This window comes from Vigna umbellata, chromosome 5 (assembly GCF_029865625.1).
Source record: "Vigna umbellata cultivar VRB3 chromosome 5, Vumbellata_1.0, whole genome shotgun sequence".
NCBI classification, from domain to species: domain Eukaryota; kingdom Viridiplantae; phylum Streptophyta; class Magnoliopsida; order Fabales; family Fabaceae; genus Vigna; species Vigna umbellata.
In genome coordinates, this window is record NC_142169.1 from 46,138,314 (window position 1) to 46,150,075 (window position 11,762).

Here is an 11,762-nt window from a genome sequence, read left to right on the forward strand (position 1 = left end):
GACTGTTGCATAGTCTGCCAAGGTACGTCTACCATTCTGTTCTTCAGCCATATTTTTTGTTTCCTGGTCATATCTTTGAGGTGATGGCTGTAAAAGAGTCTCAGGAGAAGGGAAAAGTTCTCTAGATGTCCTGTTCGTCCTTTTTCTTCTACTATTGTCCATACCTGTAAGAAGAGGTTCAGAAACTTCTGTGCTTCTAGTCCGAATTGTACCTTGCATACAATAGAGAACAAAACACTAGAACACCCAATTAGCACTAACAGATAAAAAAGATAAAATTAAAGATAAGATAAAAATTAAAGATTAAAAGATGAAAAGATAAAAATTAAAGATAAAAAGATAAAATTAAAGATAAAAAGATAAAATTAAAGATAAAGTCTAATCGATTAAGAATTACACAAAAGTATAGTTTAAACCACGAATCCCCGACAACGGCGCCAAAAACTTGTTAAGACCTCGGCAAGTGTACCGAATCGTATCAAGTAATAATAATTGGTAAGACCAAGTATCGTTTCCCAAGAGACCCACGTCACTAAACAGTCATGTGATTACTTAACTAATTAAGACTTTCAAGAACAATTTATAGTTTTGAATGAATGATATTGTAATTATGAGATGAGTATGTTGTTGGGGTTTAGATTTCACCTAGTTTACTCTCATGCATATAAGAATTCATCTTCTTCATTTAATTGTTAACGTCACTTTCTAAAGTACTTAAAACTCGATCCCTCGGCGAAGAAAGCCTATCCTTAATTACTAGACCACAATCCCTTGCATCCCTAATAATCAATTCTGCATTATGATTAGAAGCTTAAGACGACCAAACCTCTTATCTCCATCCTTGGGCAATATTACTTTTGGGAGTAGTTCTCCACATCTAGGTTTCCCCGTGTGTGTCCATATCACGAAAACCAATAATCATGTCATGAATGAGTTAAACATAACAAGCATACAACAAAGAAGAATAAACCTAACAATTGATGATAGAAACATATATTAATTAAAACCAATTCAAATACATGAGAGTTCACAAGGTTACATCATTCCCTAACAACAAATTGAATTTAGTTCCCCCTTGTCACGGAGAAACTAGATGAAATATGGAATGAGAATGAAAGATAAACCCTAAAAACTGAAGAGGAGGGCTTCAGCATCCACTTCTGCCTCCAGAGAGTTGGAAAAGTATGAATTTCTGTTAATTCTGTCAAAAGATACTCCTTCTAGGACGTCCAAGTCCTTATATACAGCTAAATTGGATCATGGGCCAACGTTGACACTGCTCAGTGCCCCAACTTAGGGCGTCAGGCGAGCTTGCGAGAGGAGTGGCGCTCAGGGCCCTAAGAAGGGTGCCCTGGCGTGAAACATTACTTCAAGATTGGCGCTCAGCGTCCATGAAAGGGTGCTCAGGCGTGAGTGCGAGGCATCGTGCGTTGAGGGCCCCATAAAAAGGGTGCCCAAGCGTCCTGCGACCTTTAGCAGGCTTCTCTTCTGGTGCTCTTTTTGTCCTTTTTGAGTTCCAACTTCTTGACATTTAACTCCTCTTCCAATTCATTCCAGTTTCCTACAAAATCAAGGGAATTTAGTGATAAAATCTTCAAGTATAACCAACTCTCTTATTCACCAAAATAAGCTAAAAACAAGAGAACAAGAAAGTTTCTAAATCAAAAAGGGTTCATTTATTATCAAAGTTTAATCCCAAATAAGGGTGAAATCAACCGTTACAGTGGACCTCGAGAAAAATAAAGCCATCCAAAATTGGCATGCTTCGAAGAATGTTAGGAGCTTCTTCGACAACAAAGTCATGCTTTTCAAAATAAAAGTCGACCTTCCAAATTTGAGGACAAATCTTTCTCAAGAGGCAGGAGATGATGACTTGGGTCCAACCAATGGACCCATCACAAGGAACATGGCTAGGAAGATCCAAGAAGTTTGGGAGGACAATACATCAAATGCAAGGATTCATCATCTTTTCCCTTGGAAGACTTGCATGTTTCGCCCAGCGAGGACGTGTCCAATGAACATCATCTCGCTTAGTATTGTTTGTTGATAAGGGGAGCTAGATCTAGTAGAACCCATCTCACATGTGTTTTTTATGATGAACAAAAGAAATGTTTTATAGTTTCTTGCACAACAAATGACATAATAAATGCTTTGTATATGTGTTCATTGATTGTAAATGAATCATAAGTTAAAAAACATTGCATATAGATGATATCTTATTATCTTTTGTGAAATAATACTCATTGCTTCATATACTTTGTATACATTACATGAGTATTGAAAAATTCACTTGATATCAAGTGTTATGTTAATGTGACATTAGTATAAATGCTCTGATACATATTACATACTTCTGATACACTGTTTTGAAGTGTCACATTGGGTTGTAATTTACTCTAATACTTGTGAAATACATCTGATATACTGTTTCAAATTAGTACATTAAACTCTAATACACACTCTGATATCAATCATATACTGCTAAAATACTGTCATAGTGTTATATCTCTTTTTGATACTAATAATGGTTGATTTCACCGTTATTTGAGAGTAAATTTTGATATCAAATGAACCCTTTTTGACTTAGAAACTTGTTTGTTCTCTTGATTTTGGTTTATTTTGGGAAATAAGAGAGTTGAGGTTACACTCAAAGATTTTATCACTAAATCCCCTTGGTTTTGTAGGAAATTGGGATGAATTGGAAGAGGAGTTAAGTTGTCAAGAAGTTGGAACTCATAAAGGACAAAACGAGCACTAGAAGAGAAGGTTACAGAAGGTCGCACTCACGCTTGGGCGCCCCTTTCATGACCCTCGGCGCTGGATCTTCGCATTCACACCTGGGCGCCCTTTTTGGGGCGCTGAGCACCATCTTTCCTGCAACGTTTCACGCCTAAGCGCCCTCCATTGGACGTTGAGCGCCCTAAGTAGGGGCGCTGAGCGGTGGCAATGTTGGCCCATGGCGCAATTCAGCCCTATTTAAGGATTAGCTCGACCTAGAGACGGTATCTCTTGACAGAATTGACACAAATTCAGATTTTCTCCAACTCTCTGAAGGCAGAAGTGGATACGGAAGCTCTCCTCATCAGTTTTTAGGGTTTTTCTATCTTTTTCATTCCATTGTTCATCTAGTTTCTCCATGACGATGGGGAAATAAACATTATTTGTTGTTTGGGGATGATGTAACCTTGTGAACTCTCATGTATTTGCATTGATCTTAATTATATATGCTTCTTTCATTAATTGTTAGGGTAATTCTTCTTTACTCAATGCTTGTTATGTTTAACTCATTCATGGCATGATTTATGATTTGCATGAATACCGGGAGGTATCTTATAATTCATGTTCTGGAGAATTGCTCCCAAAAGCAGTATTGCTTAGGGATGAGGATATGAGTTTTTGTCATTTTAAGCTCCTAATCGTAGTGTAGAATTAATTATTAGGGATGCAAGGGATTGTGGTCTAGTAATTAAGGATAGACTTTCTTCGCCAAGGGATTGGGTTTTAAGTAATTTAGAGAGTGATGTTAACAATTGAATGAAGAAGATAAATTCATATATGCATGAGAGTAAACTAGGTGAAATCTAAACCTCAACAACATATTCATCTCATATTCAATATCATCCATTCACATTTGTGTTTTTCTTTCAATTGGTCAAAAGTGCATTCATATTTACTTTCTTGTTTTGTATTCAAAATTCCAAATTGTTCTTCAAAAGTCTTAATTAGTTAAGTAATTACATGACAGTCTAGTACCGTGAGTCTCTTGGGAAATGATACTTGGTCTTACCATTTTATATTACTTGATACGATTCGGTACACTTGCCGAAGTCTTAACCGATACATATTCCATATTACTTGTTCTGCCATTTTTTGCTAACGCCCAAAAAGGGAGATTAAATGGAAAACATGTTTCTTGTTGGTCATCATATAAAAAAGAGGAGATTGTTGATAGGGGGAGCTAAATCTACCCTTTATATATCTTGGTTTTTGATGATAAAAAAAAGAACAGTTGTATAGTTTCTTGCACAACAAATGACATACCAATTTTATTATCTTTATCTTTATTGTACTTGATATATGAATTCATTATTGATAAATGAATCATGCTTAAAATAGATTCATAATCTTATTTCTGGATGAAATAATCGATTTAACATAGTATATAATCTGTTAGATTTCACCAGTTCACTTTGTATGCTTAAAGGAGCAAACTGCTCTGTAGTAATCGATTACATAAGTCATCTAATCGATTAAAATAGAAAGCAATGCCATTATCTGTTTCATAAGTGAGTAAATTTGTTTAGAATGAAAATTGGATTGAAAATTTGCTTACGTATAAGGTTAATCGATTACATAAGTTGTTTAATCAATTAAGTCAATTTACTTTGGTTAAATCCATTTCATTTAATAGTCTGATCTGTTATAACTGTCAATTGAATTTATAACTGGATTATGTGATTAAATAATCGATTATATGCTCAAGATAACATGTTAAAACAGAAGAAAAAACTTAACAGATTACATAAAAACCTTAATCGATTATAATGCATTAGGATTTGAAAATTCCTATATATACGCTACTTGAGTTCTGTTTCAAAATAATCAATTGATATCATTTTCAAATACTAACGTTTACAGTGAGTTTTGAATAAAGGAGCATTCAAGAAGAGATCTTGGAGAATCAAGGCTACATTGGTTGCTTATACATCAAGATTCTTTCAAGAAAAGTGGGCTAAAATGTTTCTGATTTGATCTGCACCAAGACGAGTGTGACTTGAAGATCAAGATCATCATAGACATTCTATATTTGTGTACCTGTGCGGGTTGGCCAGGTGTTGAGAGTTGAGAGTGTTGTCAAGTGTTGTACGAGAGTGAGGTTATTCATCTCTTGTATTACTATATTGTTTTTGAGTGTGGTGAGAATCTATAAATTCAATGTACATTGTTTAGTGAAATCTCTATATTTCTGTATCTCTATATTTTTGTAAACTCAATCAATTTTTAGTGGAACCCTTCAACTAAGGTTGTTGAAGAAGGACTGGATGTAGGTTTGGGATTAGCCAAACCTGTGTATGTTGATATTTCTCTCTACTCTTTTTCTTTTATTGTTGATTCATCACTTCTTGTTTATTGATTTCAAGAAAGCCAAATATTTCATAAAGATTTTGAAAAGAAAAAATTTTAAGGCTTAATCCAATTCACCCGCCATCGAAAATAAACCCGTACTATCTTATAATATTTTTGTAGTGATATTAAGATAACAAAACACTATTATGAAAAAGAAGTCTAATACAAAATATAGTTTATGGAGGTTCGGATGATACCACAAAAATCATTATATATAGAACACCTTTCTAGTGTTACAAATAATTCATGCCAAAACAAACTTCCTAAATGTGATAAGAAGATTGAAATAGGCACTTGAGAAGCAAATAATGCAATAAACTGTTCACAGCAAGCAAATATGAAGAAATTGGTCGCCACGTTCTAGTCTCAGCTACCAACTGCAATCGTTATGAAAAACAAAAAATCTAAAGGTGTCATGTCTAACCAATGTTTTCAAGTTTGACAACTTCCATAATAAAAAAAAAATAGATTATTGAGACACAACAATCCATTTCATCTAATCACACATCCCGAGTGTATAAACACATTTTTTCACGCAGTGTCTATAATTAGGGGAGAAAAAGAAGACTAAACACAGATTATACTATTCATATCTTTCTGCATTACCATTTCCTCAGTCTATGTCACAGTACTCTACCATTATCTTTCTGCATTTGAGTCCTGTCAATGCCATCCTTTTAGCAATGGATTTATGTAATCTACTCTATAAAGTACTGTCATAATACTTACTTTTCTTCTCACCAGGTGCTTTAGCAGTACTTTAAAAATCTCCAATTAAACATGTTTTAATGCTTATTTCTAAAGGTCTATTTAATAATAAAAACGATTTGACGTACATGTATTATCATTCTGTACTCAACAATCCAAAGCAGGTTAAAACAGAAGGTCAATCAATCAATAATTATTGATGTGGTTGTCAGCAGGAAGTCTGACAGACAAATTTCTTTCTCTAAATATAAAATTGGCTTAACATTAACAATTTAACATGGCACATTTCAAAACAATTGAAGCATTTATTTACCTATTTATGACTCTTATTCATGCAACAAGTCATATTATGACTTTTTCATTTATCTTGATTGCAGGAATGTGAGCAATTTTATACCAGTATTTCCCATTATGATTTTGATATCTTGCTTCCAGTAAAGGGCACTCCCTAAGACTGAGTACTTGAAGAGAGTGTGGAAGTTGACCCTCTGGTAAGGACTCAATACTAGGACAGTTATACATTTGAAGCATTTGGAGAGAAGTGAGATTTTGAAGCCCTTTTCCTTCCAACAACTTTAAGTCACTGAAATTATGAAGGAACATATATTCTAGGGAAGTAGGCAGGGACTGCTGCTTCAGAAGAGTGTTAACAAGATCTTCTTCACCAAGACCCTTGAGTAGAAGATGTGACAGAGAAGATAGGCGTTGGAATAGAACACTTAACTCTTTTTTGGATACAGATGATAGTATGCCAACATCAACATGAAGTGATCTTAAACAAGAAGGCAAACACCTTGGAGACAATGATTCTAGCATGGGAAGCCCAGATAGATCCAAGTGTTCAAGGGAAGGGAGATCAATTTGATTTGGAAGTGATCTGAGTTTCTCACAATCAGTGACAATAAAATCAACTAATTTCGGAGCTGCTTCTCCTCCTTGAGTAGTAATTGCTGCCAAGTTGGGAATAAAACGGATATTAAGCTCTTGAAGGACAGGTAAACAACCTAATGAAAAACATGTCATGGAGCAGCAACTATTCCATATTCTCAGTGTTTCAAGTGATGTGAATTTTGGACATGTATTGTGAGATATGAACTCTAAGTTTCTACAATGCCAAATTTCAAGTGATCGCAATGATGTGAGCAAACAATCAGCTGGGAAGTAAATCAAAGATGGGATATTTGTAAGAGTCAACTTTTGAAGACAATTTGCAGCAAGTAGCATTCTGGGCAAACATAGTAAGCTATCACACTTTTCAATCAATAGCTCACAATAGGAGAAGTTGTCAAGCATAGACAACAAGGCTTCTTGTCCCTCTGCAATATGTATTGCTTCAATTGATTTATTCCAATGCACATCAGATAATTCTGTCACCAGCTGGTTGCACTCTGAGAAAATCACATTTGTCAATGAAGGTAGATGAGTTGGCAAGGTTCCTCTCAGCTTGGGGCACTTGCAGAGGTACAAAGTCTTAAGACATGGAAAAATAAAGTTTCTTCCTTCACTCTCACATGGTAGCCATTCCTGCCACTCTGACATATCTTCAAATTCCAGATTCTCCAGTGATTGAAATGGCTGAAACAACTGTGAGTCTACATTGCTGCCATAGAACTCATGACCAACTTTCTTCACCATTTTCATCCTTTTGATAACAAGCTCCTTCAGAGAAGGTAGTTGTCCAAACGGTGGAAGTGACAAACAATTGTTGCAGTCACTTACAGTAAGAACTGTGATCTTGGAAAATGAAAAATTTCCAATCCAATTTGGAAAGGAAGTGCCACCATAGTATTTGACACTGAGTTTCTTCAAATTTGTTGATGGCTGCAAGTTGTCAAGTACATCCTTTTCAAACTGCGGCTCTTGTGGATCACTGCCCCATCCTAGAATAAGCTCCTCGATCTGCTCTTTTTTATTTAAATTGGCCCCGAAAACGTCCACAAGATTGACGACATTTTGCAGGTTCATGATGGAAAGCTTGCCCTGAAGATAGGGAAATTTGGATAAATCTCTGATACTTAGTCCATCTTGTCTTCCAACAATAAAAACTGTCAAGGTACGGAGTTCTTGTAAGTTGCATATTTGTGTTGGCATCTCTGTCAAATTAGTGTCACTGATGTCAAGGTGGCGTAAGTTAGTCAGATTTCCTATCTTCTGCGGCAATTGAATAAGAGATTCACAATTTGATAATATCAAAGTTTGCAAATTGTAAAGCATAAATGTTTCATCGGGCAAGCTTTCAATTGAGGTGTAGGAAAGATCCAGATACCTCAAGTGCAACAAATTGCCAATCGAATTAGGCAACTCAGTGATGTTTGTGTATTTAGACAACGAAAGTATTCGCAAACATCTTAGTTTTGGCAGCCAACCATGTGATACCATTTTGGTCAAGTAACATTGAACAAATGGATATGACAATCGTGGTAGAAAGGTCCGCAAACACTTCAGCTCATACAAGCCCTCAAATTTTTCAGAGATATCAAACATCTCTCTGAGAAATGATATATGGCGAACGGTTCTTGGGATTTCACTGCCATCAAAGTGGTAAGAACTTCTTCCAGACACAAGTCTAGCTAAATCATAGATGAGGTCATGCATTCGAAAATTTTCCTCTGCAACAGCATTCTCTTTTTGAATTAAGGATCTAGATAATAACTCATTGAAACAGTCATTTCCCACTGATTCCATTTCTTCGTCTTCATGAATGTGTTGAAGAAAGCCTTCAGCCATCCATAACAAAATTAATTCCTTTCTATCCAACAAATGTTGTTTTGGAAAAATGGAGCAATAAGCAAAACATCTCTTCAAATGTGCTGGAAGATGAAAATAACTTATGCGCAAAGCTGGTAAAACATCATCATGTGCCCACATATTGCTGTTCAGAATTCTATTCCATTCCCCAACATCAACATTTGATCTCAAAAGGCCTCCCAATGTTTTAGCTGCCAATGGCAGACCATTACATTTTCTTGCAATTTTTTTCCCAACTTCTTCTAAGATTGGATAATTATGGAAGTTTTCACTTCCAAATGCATGTCTGGCCAGTATGATCCAACAATTTTCATCACTAAGAGGTTTCAGCTCGTAAGTAGGAAATGTATGTGTGACCTGTGCAACTCTTTGTTGTCTGGTTGTAATAATGATTTTACTTCCCTTTCTCCCACTTCTAAAAGGTGCTATTAGGTTATGCCAATCGTTATACTTTTCATTCCAAAGGTCATCAAGCACAAGCAAAAATTTCTTATCTCTTAGGTTATTCTTCAATTCAACACGAAGAACATCAAGATTAGTAATGTCACAATCTTTCGATGTGAGAGATTCTACAATTTTCTTCGTTACCTTGAGAATATCAAAATCATCTGACACACACGCCCAAGCTGTCATATCAAAATGACTCTGCACTTCACAATCATTGTAAAGGCATTGAACGAGGGTTGTTTTTCCCAGACCCCCCATGCCCAATACCGTGATCACTTCTACATCATTAGACATGCCATCACCATCATCACATAGAAGCATGCTAAGTAGCCTTTCCCTGTCATTCTCTCTAGCAACCACAACAGAATCAACCAGTGAATCTGTTACTGCTCTATAAGACACTCTCCTAGAAACACTTTGCAAGCCAAGAATATCTTTTTGTCTAACAAACTGTTCTAGCCTTCTAGATATTGCTTCAAACTTGGAATTCATACCCCTATAGAAGTTTTTAAAGCGAGAAGAAAGCAAAGATCTTACCTTGGTGGCAAATTTTCTAGATTTGCCTTCCCCTTTGCATCTCAAAGCATGTGTGTTGATTTCATCCAACAAATCTTCTGCATCTAAGATAACATCTCTCAACTCATCAAGCCACTGCTTCACTGCAGAATCAGTGATCTGCTTCTCCTCAGCATCATTGAGCACAGCATTAAGTACCAATAGCTTTGTCTTCAACTCATCCAGCAAAGAAATATTCAGCTTTCTACTGGAGAAGAAATCTCTAAACTCTCTTGAAGCTATCCTTTTTATCAAGATCTCCACACAAGCAGAGATAAGAGCCTCTCCCACCATACATAGGGCCATTTCTTCCCTTGTTTTACAAATTCAATTAGAACACTGAAACTCTTTCTAAATGAGATAAAAACAATAAATCTTTCAAATTGAAATATGATAAGGTTTAAGTCAATGCTTTCTTTGATTTCAGTGTTGTTATTGTGAACGCGTGAACCTCTTCCTTCATCTCTAGCATTTGTTGTCCTACATATCCACAGCAGAGAAGTTTCAAAATTGACTTTGTTGAAGTCCTCTTGGGCTTTACTTAGGTGCTTCATCCATCTTTTTTCTCTCCTCACGTCACTCATTTAAAACAATGGCTAAAGAAAGATATGGACAAAAATACCATAATTATGTCGATAAAATATGTTAGACATAATAACTTATATTTACGAGTAACGTTATATCAGTACCCGCTAGGTAGGAAACGAGTATTTATTATTCATCTAAAATTTCAATTTTATTTTTAATTTTTAGTTAGATTATTTTCTATTTTTAATTAGATTTTTTATTTTCTTTTATTATTTTCATTATTTCATCTCTAGTTACTCCCCAATGATATTTTCTCCCACACACCAATTCTTATGGTAAATAGTTCATCGCACGTGCTATCCATATAACTCTAACCATTTTCTCTCTTCTTTGATTACTCTATTACCATTTTCTACCACGGTTTCTGCTGAGATCCTTCTACGTTTTTATGACTTGAGTTCCCGAGAATGTTTTTAATTTGTATATCAATGTTAATGTTTTCCTTGTATTGTATGTATGATCAAACTTAAAACTTAAAATCGTACAAAATTTAATAGTATAAAAGAAAGATATTTTTAGGAGAAAATTATAAAATTTAAAATGTGAATTTTATAAGAATTATTTTTTAAATTACTTTAATTTCAATTTCCTTGTATAGTTCTAGCTGCTACAGAATGTGCCCATTACACATTTTTGGATATTGTATAATTCTTTGCATCACTATTATCAGCAAAATTAGTATATATGCCTTTCTGCATAGTATAGAAAGCCCCCATGGCGAATATATCTTGGAAATAGTCGTTCTGTTTTACGGTTCTCTAGGTCTAATTGAAATAGAAATGATGTCAACACATCTGCAATGCCTTCATCAAATGCTCGAATGATGTCTAATTCTCAGAACCTGATGACCAACCAACTTTGTATATAGCAATGTGTGCTAAAGGAACGCTTCCTCTTGCTGCCCAAAGAAACTTATGGATTCAACTAAGTTTCCAGCAGCATCGATGTGCACTGATGCCCAATTGAATGTCTCGGAGATATCAACTCATCTTCTTCATATAAACCTTCCTCAAAATAATATTTTCTCCCCATTATTTTACTGTAAAAGCGTGTGAATGTTAAATTATTTTTAATTCAAATTATATTAGTTTTTTTAATAAATAATAAAAAATTTGAATGATTTAGGTAAAAATTGTTCAAAGAAGAGAAGATGATGAAAATCAAGATATTTTTATGATAAAAGCAAGTCCAAAAACTCAAACATACCAAAAATATTGAAATACTTACTTTAATATGTTTAAAAATAAAACTTTTTGTAATAAGTCATTATAAAAAATTGTGTGTGTGATTTAATTTAGAGAGTCATAAAGTAGCTTTGTACACTTAGAAAAGTTTTAAATGATCAAAAAACGCTTTATATATGATAATCGATTAACTATAATGATTAACTATCACATAAAGAAATCAATTTTAGAAAAGTCTGTATGATAATCAATTATCACCTTCTAGTAACCGATTAACACATCGAGAACTTTTTTTTAAAGTTTGTGATAATCGATTATCTCTTAAAATAGTCGATTATGAGCGACAGTTGCAACTTGACTCTTAAGCTTTTTGACCCAATTTTCAAAAGAGAGAATCTATATATT

General features: G+C 34.7%; 1 protein-coding gene across 1 annotated transcript; it reads right to left on the bottom strand.

The window, feature by feature from the left end:
- Window positions 1-5,302: 5,302 nt before the first annotated feature.
- On the bottom strand, window positions 5,303-10,154 carry LOC124821830 (putative disease resistance RPP13-like protein 1). Its single transcript, XM_047293779.2, has one exon. It carries the CDS (start codon window positions 9,889-9,891, stop codon window positions 6,178-6,180), a length of 3,714 nt encoding a protein of 1,237 aa, XP_047149735.2. The 5' UTR covers window positions 9,892-10,154; the 3' UTR covers window positions 5,303-6,177.
- Between the last annotated feature and the right edge of the window lie 1,608 nt (window positions 10,155-11,762).